Source organism: Peromyscus californicus, unplaced genomic scaffold, assembly GCF_007827085.1.
Source record: "Peromyscus californicus insignis strain IS unplaced genomic scaffold, ASM782708v3 Scaffold_15__1_contigs__length_86483966, whole genome shotgun sequence".
Lineage (NCBI taxonomy): Eukaryota > Metazoa > Chordata > Mammalia > Rodentia > Cricetidae > Peromyscus > Peromyscus californicus.
This window is the reverse complement of record NW_026294447.1, coordinates 24,619,270-24,636,597: the sequence shown is the minus strand read 5'-3', so window position 1 is coordinate 24,636,597 and position 17,328 is coordinate 24,619,270. Positions and strand designations below refer to the sequence as shown.

Genomic DNA, 17,328 nt, shown 5'->3' with positions numbered 1-17,328 from the left:
GCACTTGTTATTTTAACTGCTGACCCATCTCTTTGCCCCGATGGGGCATTTCTTTTTTTCTCTTCTTTCTTCCTTCCTCTTTTCTTTTTTGGTTTTTCGAGACACGGTTTCTCTGTCTAGCTAGTCCTGGCTGTCCTGGAACTTGTTCTGTAGCCCAGGCTGGCCTTGAACTCACAGAGATCCGCCTGCCTCTGCCTCCCCAGTGCTGGGATTAAAGGTGTGTGCCACCACTGCCCGGCTTGCTTTCTTTCCTTTTTCCAAGGTCTGATAACTTGTTATTCTTTACTTATTTTTGACTAAATCAAACTTAGACGTTCTCATGGAGGACAGCCTACATCTCTTGGCAGTCTGTTCCTGTTGATTCTTTTCCTTCCTTCATTCTCTTGGTCAAAAGTTGAGTATATTCCACAGCTTGCTCATATCTCTTAGTGCTTTGTTTCTTCAAAGCACTACAATAGTGTTTGTGCTCATAGGACAAGTGGAGGAACAAGACGCTGAATCGTAAGTGCTCTGGGCACTTCTTAATGCCAGGCACACCTCAATTATCCCTCTTAGCAGCAGGCACTACATGCAATTTCTTAACTATTTGTTTTTAATATTTGTGATCCAACTAGTACTAATAATTTCGTTGTTTTAGGTTAATAATACTCTCTTAAGCAAAATGAAGCTAAAAATATATATTTAACTGGAGGAAAAGAAATGAGAATTGTCAAATATAAAATAGACATGTCAGCTGGGCAGAATGCTACACACCCTTAATCCCAGCACTCAGGAGGCAGAATCAGACAGATCTCTGTAAGTTTGAGGCCAATCTGGTCTACATAGTGAGTTCAAGAACAGTCAGGGTTACATCTACATAGTGAGGCCCTGTTTCAATAAAGAAAAAAAAATGCCCAAAAGAACTTCCATGATAGGCTCATATTAATAAAATATTAATAATTATAAATGCTTGATAAGGTGTAGTTTCACTCTAAAAACATAAAATTACCTAGATATCAATTCCCTGCTACAATGTAACAAGATATTTTCTGTCCCGTCAGCCAGCTCCCAAATAATGACAAAGAACCTTTTTAATTACAAAAGCTCGGCCTATAGCTTGGGTTTGTTCCTAACTAGCTCCGAGAGCTAAATCAACCCATTTCTAGTAATCTACACTTTACTATGGAGCTTTTACCTTTCTTTCATTCTGTATGTCGGACTCCACATGTCTAGTTGGCATCTCTCCTGAGCCAAGATTATCCCTCCCATACCTCCTGCCTAGCTACTGGCCGTTCAGCTCTTTATTAAACTAATCACAGCAATATATCTTCATACAGTGTACAAAAACCCCACAACACTACAGACTGTAAGTCAGTGCAGGGAATTAGCTTAAGACCATAGGTGTGCAAGTCCTCAACAGTAAGCACAGGTCAATGTCCTTCCTGCTTTCAAAAGTTTGGGAGAAACCAGCACAAAACATTTCCATACATCACCTAACTACTACAATAACATGTCACAGGCTAGACAACTCATCTAGAGGTAAAGTTTAAGCTAATTTCTTAGCAAATGAGATGCAAATTAACCACACCAATAACTTTCATTCCCAAAGCAGAGGACATTAAGATGACATTTGATAAAATATTATAATGGTCAAAACACTGTAATTGGAATTTAAAGCAATATTATAAGAAAATTAATTTGGGGACTGGAGAATGGCCAGGGTTAAGGGGACTTGCTGCTCTTCAGTAAGACCACCTGGGTTTGGTTCTCCAGTAGTTTGAATGAGAAAGGCCCCCACAGGCTCATAAGCTTGAACACCGGGTCTGTTGATGGAACTGTTTGGGAAGGGCTAGGTGGAATGGCCTTGTTGAGATGATGTGTCTCTAGGGGCAGGCTTTGAGGTTTCAAAGTCCTCTTCCCATTCCCAGTGTGTCTCCCTCCGCCTCCTACCTGCAGATAAAGATGTGGGCTCCCTGCTGTTCCTGCCATCACGCCTCTGCTCCACTGTACATGGAGCCACGTGGATGTGGCACACATACCCGGGGATAACCAACAGTTCTCTAACTGGACTGGAAATTACGCCTGCCACGGCTAGTGAAGTCACACATCTTGGAGCAGAACCTGCAAGTGCCACGTCACTAAACCAGCCTAACTCCTAACTACATCCTAAATATCTGTCCTGTACCCACAGATAAACAGTCCTTGTCCCCCATCAAAGAAACTTCTCCATGCAACAGACAGACCACTGCAGAAAACAACAATCAATCAAAATGCAGAGTTGTGGACCAGTGGCATTCGAGCCTACTTCTCCACGATTCTAGGATATACAGAGGACCAGCTGAGCAACCACGAGATTCTTGGACTTTCCATTCAGATAGACTGCAGCCTGTAAGTCAGTCCAATAAATCTACACACACACACACACACACACACACACACACACACACACACACACACACACACGTAAGTTCTGTCACTCTAGAGAACATCACTAATATACTGACCCAGGGGCACCCTGATCTTTAACTGTTCTTTTGCCACTGTTTAGTTTTTGAAAAATAAATTAGGATCAGACAGAAAAATACCAAAACCCATGCAGAGGCATTCAGCATGTTATGGCTAAATATTCATCTCATTTGCCTTTATTTAATCAAAACAAAATACCCAGAAAACAGAAATCACTAACATGCACACCAAGAAAAGGTAGTGTGCAATTTAATTAGCATTTTCTCTAGTTTCAGATGTCTATAGCTACATCTTGCTGTGTCAATTCTGAAGATCACAAAATACGTAATTTCTCTAGGATACAGTGCCCAGTCAGGAAATCCTAGTCTTCTACTAAACAATAATTATCTGTACCTAAGCAAAACACAAAATCAGTTGTATTCTTTTTGTTACATTTTCGGTTTTTGAGACATGGTCTACATAACTTAGGTTGACCTCCAACTCACGATCTTCCTGCCTCAGCCTCCTAAATATTAGGATTTGCTAAGCACTACCAATCCCAGCTGAACTGCCTTACTTTATGAGAATACTTTTCAAAGAATGGTGATTTACTATAATTACTGCATTCCAGGGGCTGAAGCAGAAAACTTGGCACTGAGTTCCAGACCAGCCTTAGCCTTTCTCCCCAAACCAACCACAGGTAGACACAGTAGTAATGTAGTTCCATCCAGCACTTCTGCAGCAAAATGGGAGGTGGACACTAGAGTATCCCCAGAAACTTGAAAGCCAACTAACCTGGCTACACAGAAACAAACAGGAGAACCCGTCTCAAACAATGGAGAAGGCAAGGACTAGCACCTCACATTGTTCTGACTTCCAATAATGTGTACCCTGGCCTGTGCACACATCAACTTGAACACACACACACACACACACACACACACACACACACACACACACACACATACACGCACTGTGGACTACGACATGGCTCTGTGGGTGAAGGCACTTGGTACCAAGTGTGACTGACCTGAGTTCAATCCCTAGACCCACATGGTGAAATGAGAACTGACTTCTGCCAAGTTGTCCTCTGAAGCCTAGTGTGGTGACTCATACCTTTAATCCCAGCACTCGGGAGGCAGAGGCAGGGGATCTCTGTGTGTTCGAGGCCAGCCTGGGCTACATAGTGAGTTCCAGAACAGCCAGAGCTACATAGTAAGACCCTGTGTCAAAAAAAACCAAGGAAGTGGTGGTACACGCCTTTAATTCCAGTACTTGGGAGGCAGAGGCAGTCAGATCTTTGTGAGTTCGAGGCCAGCCTGGGCTACAGAGTGAGATCCAGGACAGGCACCAAAACTACACGGAGAAACCCTGTCTTGAAATACCAGAGGAAAAAAAAAAAAAGGTTGCCCTCTCAGCTCCACACATGGGCTACAGCACAAGAGCACCTACACAGACATATGCAGCCATAGCTACCAACAATCCAACCAACTCTGTCATGGCCTTATTTTTTTAATATACAAAACTGTAGCCTAATAATTTAATATTACTTGCCCATTAGAAAATGTATGTATTATCTATTATCAAAAAATATAATTTTTCAATATTATATAAGAAACATAAAAATGGCTTTAAAAACAAAGACCACATGTAAAAAATTGGATACATCATATGTTACGAACTGTAACCAAATTCTTGAATTCAATTTAAATAGCAAAGCTGAGGGGTTTTTTTTTGTAATAAAGTTATTTTATCCTAAAGTAAATATATTTCCTAATAGTCATGATTAAATGACTCTCCCGTATCTCCCTTTAAAGGTACCTGCTGGCTTTTTGTCTACTTTCTGGGGGTACACTGAGCACGTTAAACCATAAAGAAAGTTAACGACCCTTTAACTTATCACTTGAAGTTTATTTTGCAGCACTTTCCTTCAATATCATGTAATTTACTGATCGGGACTGTTTATAAATGTGACGCTTGGCTTTTGAGACGATTACAAATCTTTAAGTACTAAAATTTCACATCATGATTTCTTTAACTTAAGAAGTGTTATGACGGTCAAACTACAAGAAGATCTGAAGCAGAAACAGGATGACTTCCGAAACACCAGCCACTCCTCCCTCCCTCCCGGCAGAAGAGAAGGCAGACAAAAGGAAACGGGCGAGACTAAAGAATGAGAGCGGGACAGGCAAGAAACTTCCCCCCACTTGCAAAGGGGGAGACGCTGAGGTCTAAGGAGGTAACATAACCATCCACGTCAGTCTATAGGAAGGCATCTTCTTCACATGTTATTGAATCCCATCATGCCTTTCATGTTGCCGGCAGCACCTTGCTGAAACTGTCTCATCATGGACTGAAGTCCTGCCATGCCACCTAGAGGGGACCAGAGGAAAAGAGGTCATGACCACGCGGCCTCCTCCAAAGGGTTACTGCTTCTGCCTAACAAGCCCTTGAACCTCTAAAAGGCAGCGCTTTCACAGCGATTTCGTCAGCAGCCAATTAAAATGTGTGTTATTGCTTTATTCTCATCTAAAAAAGAAAACGGAAAATGTGCTTTATGAAGTTACCGTGAGGAATAAGGTAAAACACGAAAAGATCTTGCAATAGTTCCTGTCCACAATCAAGTCTAAACAGAGCATTTTCTATGTCAAGACTAAGTCTTTTAGTAACGAGAATTAGTTTTATAAAAACTGGTCAATTCGGGATAGGAGCTATGTTTCAAAGGACTTACAGAAAAAAAGAATTTACCATTTGTTAAGCACTTACTATACGGCCAGAACTACACTAAATGCTTCCACACACATCTGCTCATTTATTTGTCACAGTCTCCTGAGGAGGTATTATATAAAATTCAACCAGTCAGGATTCAGAGGGTCATCTTCCTTCAGCCACTTACCTTTTTTTTTTTTTTTTTTGGTTTTTCGAGACAGGGTTTCTCTGTGTAGCTTTGCGCCTCTCCTGGAACTCACTTGGTAGCCCAGGCTGGCCTCGAACTCACAGAGATCCGCCTGGCTCTGCCTCCCGAGTGCTGGGATTAAAGGCGTGCGCCACCACCGCCCGGCCAGCCACTTACCTTTTAAACAGGCTTTCATATACACCACAGAGTTTCATAAATCACTACAAAAGTCTTACCATTAAACTACAGCCTTCCAAATGTAACTGTATGTTACAATTGGCCAAGGATTTTATATTTACCCATGTGATGAAGAACTCGTGGATCCATCATTTTGGCCATTTGTTGATTCAATTTTGCCATCTGTGACTGACTCACATTCTTAGACATATCACCCCCTGATGAAACAAAAATTTTTAGTTAGTATATGATGTGGTATAGAATATCACACAGCTTACTAATATTTTTCTCAATTACATTTTTTTGAGGACAAACACAAGAAATTCTATATATAGGATCATTGTTGTTACTGCATTCGCCCTGGCTACACTGGAATTTACTATGTAAACCAGCTTCCTGGGTAAGGGGATCAAAGGCATGACCCACCATGCCTGGCTACAAGTACTCCTTATAGCTACGATTTTCCCCCCTAATGTAACTAGGCAGCCCCCGCTAGGGACCCTGATGAGACAGACAGAAGCTGGGAGGACCACCAACCACAAGGAGAGAACCAAAGGACACAGCAAGGCGGCTCTGCCTGCGCTTGCGTGTGCTCAGAGAACTCTAAAAGACCAAACAGGACCATATGGGCATGGTGCTCCTGGAATGCCCTGGGTGTATCCTTGACCATTCTGGAAAGAAACATCAATCTCCTCAATAACACAGGAGACATAAAATCTTCACTAATCATGTGGTACTTGAAGTGGATATCTATGTAGTGTTTGTTTGCCGAAAGTAACTTCATTAAAAAATAATAGCTGGGGTTGGGGATTTAGCTCAGTGGTAGAGTGCTTGCCTAGCAAGCACAAGGCCCTGGGTTCGGTCCTCAGCTCCGGGGGGAAAAAATAGCTTAAAATTTAAAATATGGCTGTGGCTAGAGCTCAGTGGTCCACTGACTGCCTAGCACGCAGGAGGCCCTAGCTCAAATACCCAGTATGGGGGAGGGCACAGAACAGTGATAGAAGAGGTTGAACAAAAATTTGGAGTTACTGATAAGGACTAACTGGGGGAGACCGAATAACTGTTAAATGAACATGCAAAACAGGATTTCTCTGTGCAACCCTGGTTGTCCTGGAACTCAGAAACTCAGAGCTCAGACTGTCTCTGCTTCCCAGGTGCTGAGATCAAAGGAGTCTGCTATCACCACGTGGCATATGATCTCAAAGATATTTGTATGTCCTTTTTTTTTTTTTTTTTTTGAGAAAGAATATTACTGTGTAGCTGTCCTGGAATCCAGGAATTCATTATGTAGACCAGACTAACCTCAAACTCATAAATATCCACCTGCCCCAGCCTCCCAAGTGCTGGGATTAAAGGAGTGCGCCACCACTGCATAGTTCAATTTAAGTGTTTTTTTACATTATAGAAACTAAATTAAAAGAAGGCTTTTGAATAAATTCTTCAGAAAAACAAATTTTTTTTTATACTATACATAGCAAAATAAATTCCAGCAGGAATAAAAAGACAAAAAATAAATCTGGCCAAGTGATAAAGCTTGGTGGTATAGAGCCTACACAGCATGCATGAGATTCTGAGTTTGATCCCAGGCCCACTAAACCAATCAAACAAAAATGAGGAGAAGAAAACACTCAGCTGGTTACTGTGGTATCAACACGGGGAAGGCCGCATGAGTGAAAGACCAAAGGAAAAGATCAACAATAAACAGGTGTGGCTTACAGGAAAACGGTTTTGTTTGACTGATGGATTGACTGAGACGGGGTCTCTATGCAACTCTGGCTGTCCTAGAACTCTCTTTATAAACCAGGCTGGCCTCTGCCACCCTGAGTGCTGGGATCAAAGGGGGCACCACTACTCCAGCTCTGTTTTACTTTTTGAGGTAAGGTCTTACTATGTAGCCTTAGCTGGTGTTGAACTTGAAGATATCCTCTGCCTCCTAAATGCTGGGGTTATAGACACTGTGCTCACTTGAAACTTTGGAGAGGGGTTGGTGGACTATGGATCAAACTCAGAGCCTCAAGCATGCTAGCCAAGCACTCTACCTCTGAGTTACACCTCCAGCTCTAAAACTAGAAATAGAGTCAAATGAAAAGCTTGGGACAGTCTGCAGAAGAAAAGCAAGGATGTTAAGATGCTATTACAGAGCAACAGGGAGAAGCACTGAGGGACTGAACAAGGGAGAGGTGACCCACGACCAAACTCCAACCAGTAGAAGCACAAAGTAACTTTAAAAATTACAACAGGAAATGTACTGAAAAATATGTGACCACTAAAGTAGACACTACATCAGAAAATGTACTCAGTGTCTACTGTATTTCTAACCTAAGAGGAAAACTGACTCCACGGAACTGCCTAGAAGCTGACTGGACACAACGGCAGACGAGTCAGCTGAGGATCTAGACATAAGCAGGGCTGAAACAGGAGGAGGCAGTGATGAGAGAGAGAGAGAGAGATACAGACAGACAGACAGTCTTGAGTTTTGCTGGGGTTCTGACACCAGGTCTAGCTTTTAAGGAATCACAGGGGGTCAGGGCGGCAATGCCCCTGCTGCTTTTCTTGTCTCAAGAAAGCCGGGAGTGTAAGCATGTGATACCCAACCCAGTTAATCGATATATTTGAAGAATATTTGGTAATATGGAAAAATAATCAGTAGTTTTATCGACTTGTCTCCACAGGATTTGTGGGATTCTCTGAGGAATGAAAGAGAGTTCAATTTTTTATACTCTTACATTCTCTAAATATCCTATAGTATGTATGTTGATAGAAATAAAATCATTTCAATATTAATGTCTACAATCTTGATTCTACAAACAGATAAATTGTGTATCACATGATAAATCCTGGTGGTACTTGACTGTAACATTAAGTTCAGACTGTCTCTCTTCTTCAGTACTGGGATGAAACCAGGGACTCAGACAGGCCCTACCACTGAGCAAAGCCCCAGGCCCCACAACATGAAACACAGCAGCACCTTTCCAGTCATGTTTTGTTTCTTCACTTCATTCTTTGAAGTGATAAAGCACCTTTTTGCCTCACCTTTGAAAAGTCCTTTGATACCTCCCATCTTCTTGACCATCTGCGCAAACTTGGTGTACTGAGTCAGAAGTTCTTGAACATCTCTTGTGGATACCCCTGACCCTCGGGCAACTCTCTGGATCCTGCCTGGTTGCTTACTAAAAACCTTGGCACCGTCTGTACTGTCCAGTTCTGCAGACAAGGACCAAATGATATCATTTACATAAGAGCATCATTCATTATCACAGGTGTACTCTACCTCTGAGTTACACCTCCACTCCTAAAATGGAAATGTATTTATTAGGAAAAAAAAATAATATATATATATATATATATGAGCCGGGCAGTGGTGGCGCATGCCCTTAATCCCAGCACTCAGGAGGCAGAGCCAGGTGGATCTCTGTGAGTTTGAGGCCAGCCTGGGCTACAGAGTGAGTTCCAGGAAAGGCATAAAGCTACACAGGGAAACCCTGTCTCGAAAAACTAAAAAAAAAAAACAACAACAAAAAAAAAGGGGGGGGGCAGTGTGCTAGAGTAATGACTCAGCAGTTAAGAGCACTGACTGCTCTTTCAGGACTCAGGTTCAATTCCCAGCACCCACATGGTAGCTAACAACTGTCTCTAACTCCAAAATCTGGCACCCTCAGACACATACATGCAGGCAAAATACCAACGTAAATGAAATAAAAAGAAATAAATTATAAAAAAGAAAACAGAAATAAAGCCAAATGAAAAACTTGGAACTGAACAAGGAAGAAGTGAACACAAAGGAAATTCAAATAAGCAACATATAACTTCAGAGGGTTGTACAGATACGTTTTTTGTTTATTTTTTAGAGACAGGGTCTCATGCATCCCTAGTTAGCCTCAAAATCTCTATGAAGGCGAGGATGACCTTGAATTTCTGACTTTCCTGCTTCCATTTCTTGAGTGCTAGGATTACAGTGTTTGATACCACACCCAGTTTACTGGGTCCTAACAGAGGGATGCCTGTAGGCTAGGCAAGCACCCCACCAACCCTCAGATGGGGAGGAGGATGAGTGTTTGTGTATTGACGTGTATGTGTGTACAAATGAGTCCTCTCCCAAATTATCTGTTTGATAGAAGGTCTCTCGATGAACCTAAAGCTTGCTGTTTTGAGTAGGCTCTGGTTGTCTGCACTCCTCAGCACCAGAGTTAGAGGGATGGAGAGCCACGCATGGCTTCTGAGCATGGCTTCTGGGGGTCTGGAACCCAGGCCTCCTGCCTCACAGCGAGTGCTGTCACCCCTGAGCCATTCCCCAGCTTGTGTCTCTAGAGAGAAAATGTCACTGCTGTTTGAATACTATAAAATATCTATCTCATATACAGAACAAGACATGCACAGGGTCAAACCACAAAACAGATTTAATAAGTGTTACTGTTTGTCAGGTTTACTTCCAATTTAAAATCTTAAAGTAGAATAGAATAAAAATATTTATAGCATTCGAATAAAAAGAACAAAGCAAACATATGTATACTTTATCATTTAAACAGAACATTCTGAGAACAAACAGGCATGGTGGCATATACCTTTAACCCCAGAACTCAGGAGGCAGAGGCAGGAGGATCTCTGTAAGTCTGAGGCCAGTTTGGTCTACATAGCAAGTTCCAAGCCAGCTAGGACTACATGGTAAGACCTGGCTTCAAAAGGAAGAAAGAAAAATCTGAGGACTTCTGAAACTCTATGTCTATCACTCTGTATTTCACATATCCATCTTTCTTTGTCCTCCACAAATCACAATATGGCGTATTTCAAAAACAACAGGAGCACTCACCTTGATTCTAGCCTATTAAACAGCTGCTAACTTCTAATTCACAAATTTAGATCTCCTAAGCAGGTAGAAGACAGTAGATTCCATCTATAGTAAATGGAGAAATTCTACCTGGTAATATTCTAATCCTTTTACTCATGAGTCCCCTTCAGCTTTTGGATCATTCAGAACATAAGGTGTAGTTCTTCTGCCTTTACTTGTATGCAATGCAAGGAATGAGGTGGACTTCAGTCCAAATATCTACTTTGATCTATGCATGCATGGTAAGTAGCACACTCGGGAGGGTGAGGCAGGGGGATCACAAGGTTCGAGGCCAGCTTGGGATACACAGCAAACCCTGTCATAAAAAAAGAAAAAAAGCCAGGCGGTGGTGGCGCACGCCTTTAATCCCAGCACTCGGGAGGCAGAGCCAGGCGGATCTCTGTGAGTTCGAGGCCAGCCTGGACTACCAAGTGAGTTCCAGGAAAGGCGCAAAGCTACACAGAGAAACCCTGTCTCGAAAAACCAAAAAAAAAAAAAAAAAGAAAAAAAAAGGGGGGGGGGAATTCTATAGTGTAACTGTCTCAAATAAACAGAGCCAGAATGCAGACATAACAGAAAACACCTCTCAGTCTCTTTCTCATTGTATCTCGGGCTGAGCTCAAACTTGTGATCTTCTTGTCTTGGCCTCTTGAGTGACAGGGTTATAGGCACATGATATGCCTAGCCCAACATTCTCTTTATGACATCCCTAGTATCCCTTAACTAGCAGTCTAGACGGCGTAGTAGATAAAGCTGCTTGTTGCCACGCCTGATAACCTGAATTCAATCCCTGAAATTCTCATGGTAGAAGAACCTACTTCCCCAAGTTGTCGTCTGACCGCTACACACGTATACCAAGTCCTCCCCAAACCCCGGCAATAAGTAACTAAGAAAGTTTTTATAAAAGGGAGTGTGGGTGGGGCGAGCTGGGCAGTGGTGGCATACAGCTTTAATCATAGCACTCAGGAGGCAAAGGCAGGCGAATCTATGACTTTGAGGCCAGCCTGGTCTACAGAGCAAGTTTCAAGACAGCCAGGGAAACAGAGAAACCTTGCCTCCAAAATAAATAAATAAATAAATAACAGAAAAATGAATAAAATAAAATTGGAGGAGGAGTACCTCAGTGGTTAAGAACACTGGCTGATTTTCCAGAAAATCAGGGTTTGCTTCCCAGCACCACACAGTGGTTCTCAGCTCTCTGTAACTCCCATTTCAAGGAATCCCATGCCCTCTGACCTCCCCAGGCACAGCATACACATTTTGAAAAGACATACACTCAGGCAAAACACTCATACACGTAAAATAATAATTAAAAAAAATCAGTTTCCATTATTAAAAAAATAGGTGCCCTCAGTCTTAGCGACCCCAGTGATTGGCTAACAGCACAGGAAATATAAGATTGCAGTTTCTAGAATCAGTCCAAATACAGAATGATCCAGGCCTGGTGGCACATGCTTTTGATCCTAGCACTCAGAGGCAGAAACAGATCTCTTCTGAATTTGAAGCCAGTTTGGCCTACATAACAAGTTACAGGTCAGCTAAGGCTACACAGTGAGACTGTCTCAAAAAACAACAAAACTACGGAACAAATGCACACCTGTAAACACTGATTCTGCAAAGAACAGCAGCAAAGATCGTGAAGTTGGGAAGCTGGACTGTCTTCACTAAACACAGCTGGGTCAACTGTCTCCTCCAGACACAAACTCTCACTTACTGATGCAGGAATGCAAATAATCGGGAAGATTTCTAGAAGACAGCAGTCAGAGTATCTTAGGACTGGCGGGGAGAGGGGGACACGACCCACTTTGTCTTGATATTCAGTTACATCAGACATCTAAACTTCTCAAAATGTTTTGGCTAACTGGGCTTTTCCTTTTTTAGACTGTTTTTTCCTTAGTCTGGAACCAAGAGCTGCTAGACAGCTGTTGTTGGCCTTGTACTTGCTACATAGCCAGGCCAGCCTCCAGCTCGCTCAGGGTACTCCTGCCTCAGTGCTAGGATTACGTGTGTGTGTGTTTATGTATCTGCCCAGTCTTGGCATTTTCCATTTTGATTAAGTTTCAGAATCACTATTACCAATTGCTACACACATGAAAAGGAAGATTTTTATTTAGACTTTTATTTATTTATTAGTATTATTTTTTGTTTTTTGATGGTTTCATGTAGCTCAAGCTGGCTTCAACCTTACCTTACTGCTCAAGAATGACCTTGAATTCCTGTTCCTCCTGCCTCCACCTCCCAAGTATAGGGATCATAAGTGTGCACGGCCTTGTCTAGAGACTGGGATTTTATTGAAACTATAAATAAACTTGTGGGAACTGAATAATTATGTAAGGAAGTATGTCATTTGGTTATAACTCTAATTACAGAATTTTTGTTGCCTGGCATTTCCATATATACACCCCTACCAGGGATAAAAAGAAGGCTTTTGATAACAAACAGATAAACAAATAAATACAAACATGACTTCAAAAAGAAAAAGAAAAAAAAAGCTTTCAGATGTGGGAGAGCCATCATGTAACCTACAGAGTGACTGAGGACAGACTCCCAAGAAAATTGTTTAGGTTGGACCCCAGCCTCTCTACTGTCCAGTGACCTTGAAATTTTTTACTCAGTATGATTATACCTCAGTTTTTTTCACCCGGAAGAGATAGATAATAGTGAACTATCTCCCTTAAGAACTGTGATGATTTATATTTGAAAGGTACACATTAAGTATTGAAGAGACAATAAAAAAAACCACTGAATTTACTTGATTATTTATAAATAGCTTCTCTTTTTTTTTTTTTAAAGATTTACTTATTTCTGTACTTTATGTATATGGGTGTTTTATCTGTATGTACAGTTGCACACCAGAAGAGGACATCAGATCCCATGGTACTACAGTTATAGATGGTTGTGAGGCACCATGTGGACTGGGAATTGAACTCAGGACCTCTGGAAGAACAGCCAGTGCTCTTAACTGCTGAGCCATTCCTCCAGCCCCTGGTTATTTATATTGAGACAGGATCTCACCATGTATCTCTGACTAGCCTGGAACTTGCTATGTAGACCAGGCTGGCCTCAAACTCAGAGATCTACCTGCCTCTGCCTCTCAAATGCCTGGATTAAAGGAGTGCACCAACATACCCAGCCAACATTTAATTTTTTTTAAGCCCAGGATTCTCTCAAAACCGACTGTAATTTTCCCCATTCATTTCTTTTTTGTTTTGTTTTGTTTTGTTTTGTTTTTTTGTTTTTCGAGACAGAGTTTCTCTGTGTAGCTTTGCTCCTTTCCTGGAACTCACTCTGTAGCCCAGGCTGGCCTCGAACTCACAAAGATCCGCCTACCTCTGCCTCCCGAGTGCTGGGATTAAAGGTGCGCGCCACCGCCACCTGGCAATTTTCCGTATTCATTTCTATCAACTTGATGAAAACATACAATTCTTTCTTCAGAGCTCATTTAGAAAAGTGTTATACTTTGAATTTCTCTCAATGAATCAGCCCAATGATCACAACCCTTTAAGCGAGAGCTTACAAGTTACTCCAGATCTACCTAACAATAATCTTTTGATCTAAGTTTCTTCCATCTTGCCAACAAGAAAACATGAAGCTCAAACCCTGCTGCTCTCCAGAACAGTGCCCCTCAGTCAAGGCACTTACTCGCTCACCTTGATCATTCATACTGTCCATTATGGTCATCAGCTTCTTTAGCCTGGCCATTGACTCCTGTTCATTTCCTTTGCTCATAAAATCTGTTCCAAAGCCTGGAATCATCCCCTAAAACAGATTGAAACATAGTCATCAATGACTTCATACTGCTCAAAATGTCAATATTTAAACACTAGCCTTGAAAGTAATTATTAAACAAACCATTTTACCCAAATGATTTATGCAGGAATAACTGTTCTTAGAAATTACAATGAAAAGTGCATTATATGAACTCATGAAGATGTCACAACAAAACCCAATTGTACACAACTGATACCCGCGAATCAGGCAGGCGGCTCTTCTGTTACAGCCATGCCTGGCGCACTGCAGTGTATTAAAGTTGCTTTCTTTGTACAAATACAATGAACACAAAAACACAGAAAGAACTTTAGAAACATTTAAAGATAACTAACCAAGATCTGACTGAATGGGCCCATTTTCATGATATTCTGAAACTGTTCATACATGTCTCGCAATGTAAACTGACCTGAAATGCAATATAAATAATTCAGATATAGCAGAAAATGTACATTTCCATTCAATAAAACTAGTATTTTCCTTAATCATGAATTCATCTTGAAGCATATTATCCGATCAATAAACATTCATTGCACAGTTACTGTGTGGAAGACAGGATGAAGGCTGTAAGGAGTAATAAGCACAAGGACAGATTGTATCACAGAGAAGCTTACTATTCTAGCACGTTAGATAGACATACGCAATTACAAGAAACTTAGAAACAAGGCAAACTACATCTACTAAGATGGCTACAATTAAAAGGCTTGAACATAGCAAAAACTAAAGAGAACATAGAACATGTAAAACTTCTATGCATTACGGGCAAGAAGATAAAATAGTGAAAATGATTTATAAGATTTGAAATGTCTTCATAGCTTAGCTATCCATGGTTGGACAGACTGACCACAAAGTAGTACTCAAATAATGCCAGGAGTGATGACACACCCTTTAGTCCCAGCAGAGTCAGCTGAATCCTCTGAGTTTGAGGACAGCCTGGTCTACATAGAGTTTTAGGACAGTCAAGGCTACGTAGAGAGTCCCTGTATGAAAAAACTAGAGTTTCATTGACGATTATAAAAAAAACTTCATTGGTGATTATAAAAATGTTTTGCTGATGGGCATGGTGGCTCATACCTGTATTCTCTACACTTAGAAGAGGCTGAGGAGAAAAGATTCCAAGTTTATAGTCAGCCAGGACTAAGAAAGGAAGATTCTGAATCCCATAACTTGGGGAATCAACCCTAAGACCCGAGCATTCTGCCCAAGGCCGACCCGGGGTCCAGCTGCCGATCCTGCGAAGCCCAACAACATGGAGGCATTGGTGAGATTGCCCTACTGATCAACCTGTTCAGTTGAGACCCATTCCGGAGAGGTTTCAGAAGCCTGCAGCCTGCAGTCTGAGCAAACAAGATCAACTGAGGAGTGGGCGAGCGACCCGAGAATGCAAGAGTAGGAGCCGTCCAGCCACTGAACGAGATCAACAGAGGCATAAGCCCATCCTACACCGACTGGGAACAGGTAAGGTCCCATCTCTGGACCTGCAGACCAGGTCTCTAGCCCCTAGGCCCCAGCCATCGGAGCCCTAGGGACCAGGCAGCTACCTTTCCCTACTCCCTCACCAAAAAAAACAGCCCCTGCAAACCCAACAACCACTGGAGTCATAAGCCCACCCTGCACCAATTGGGAACAACCGCTCCCTGAGACAGAACCCACTAACACTGATTGGACTAAGCTGCTCCCAGAGAAACAGAGTCCAACACAACCGATTCAACCAAGAACTCCTAGTGGACTATCAACTGGAACAAGAGAGGCACCTTCAGACATAGACACCACCTACACCGAGCGGAGGAAGAGATGAGTAGACGCCAGGGCAAAAATACAGGCAACAACATAAAGACCTATATGACACCATCAGAACCTAGCGATTCTACACCTGCAAGACCTGAACATACCAAGGCAGAAGAAGAAGAAATTAATCCTAAAAATGACTTTAAGAAGATGATAGAGGCCTTTAAAGAGGAAATGAAAAACTCCCTTAAAGGGGAAATAAAAAATTCCCTTAAAGAAATGGAAGAAAAAACAAACAAAAAGTTGGAAGAAATCAAAGCCAAGAAAAAGCAATTAAACAGATGGAGGAAACAGTTCAAGATTTGAAAATTGAATCGCGAGACAATAAAGAAGACACAAACTGAGGGAATGCTGGAAATAGAAATCCTGACTAAATGAACAGGAACTACAGATGCAAGCATAACCAAGAGAATGCAAGAGATGGAACAGAGAATCTCTGACGATGAAGACACAATAGAGAAAATAGATTCGTCAGTCAAAGAAAGGAGATTCTGTCTCAAAACCAAAAACAAATTATATGGGCTGGTCAGATGGCTCGGTGGATGAGGTACTTGCCAGGCAAACTGATGACCTGAGTTCAATCCCTGGAAACCACACAAGATGGAAGGAGAGAACTATTTCAGTGCCCTGTGCTCGCCATATACATGCCACAGTGTGCTCACACACACACACATCACACACACACACACACACACACACACACACACACACACACACACACACACACACACACAATGATAACAACAACAATAATAATAAAGGAAGGGAGAAATCGTATGAAATAAACTGGTTGAGGGAAAAATGGACACAATATAGAACTGGGCTGGAGAGATGGTTTGGCCACCAAGAGTACTTGCTGTTCTGTTATAAGGACCAGTGTTTAGATTCTAGAATAATCCACTTTGGCCATTCACAATGAAAGAAGTGGAACCAGCTAGATGGCTCAGTGGGTAAAGATGTTTGCCACCAAGCCTAATGAGCTCAGTTTGATCCCCAGAATCCACATAAAGGTAGGAGAAGAAACTCCAGCAAGTTATCCTCGGAATTAAGTACTTGTCCACAGGGAGTATAAAGAGAGGATGTATGTCACAGACAGAGGGACAAGCAAAAAGTGTGAGCAACTTACACTGGAGAAATTCAAAGCTCAGCATGGTTGGCACAGAATGCTAAATACAGCCAAGTCAAAGCCTTATGTAGAAGACAGGAACTAGATAATGGGATCTTTTACAAGCACTCGAAGGACAATGGGAAGCTGACGGAGGAGTTTTGATTGATGGGATCATAGCGAAATTTCTGAAAACTCTTATTTTCTAAATAGAGATCAGCCAGGCTTAGTGACACACACCTGTAACTCCATCATTCCAGAGGCTGAAGCAAGAGGCTCTCAAGTTCAAGGACGGTTTGGATGTGGTGGTCTGAATGATAATGGTCCCCACTGGAGCATATATTT

General features: G+C 41.9%; 1 protein-coding gene across 4 annotated transcripts in view; it reads right to left on the bottom strand.

Annotated features, from left to right (window-relative positions):
• The window catches only part of LOC128110757 (signal recognition particle 54 kDa protein), a 69,183-nt gene that overhangs the window by 22,826 nt on the left and 29,029 nt on the right, over positions 1-17,328 (bottom strand). For 3 of the 4 annotated variants that reach the window (XM_052738539.1, XM_052738538.1, XM_052738540.1), the window contains 5 exons: positions 14,426-14,499; positions 13,973-14,081; positions 8,531-8,701; positions 5,620-5,715; positions 4,315-4,797 (listed from right to left, as the gene is read on the bottom strand). In XM_052738539.1, coding sequence (XP_052594499.1) covers positions 4,706-4,797; positions 5,620-5,715; positions 8,531-8,701; positions 13,973-14,081; positions 14,426-14,499 — 542 coding nt within the window. In that variant the 3' untranslated portion in view covers positions 4,315-4,705. Of the gene's footprint in view, positions 1-4,314; positions 4,798-5,619; positions 5,716-8,530; positions 8,702-13,972; positions 14,082-14,425; positions 14,500-17,328 lie in introns of those variants that run through there. The other variant, XM_052738542.1, reaches the window with a different exon arrangement.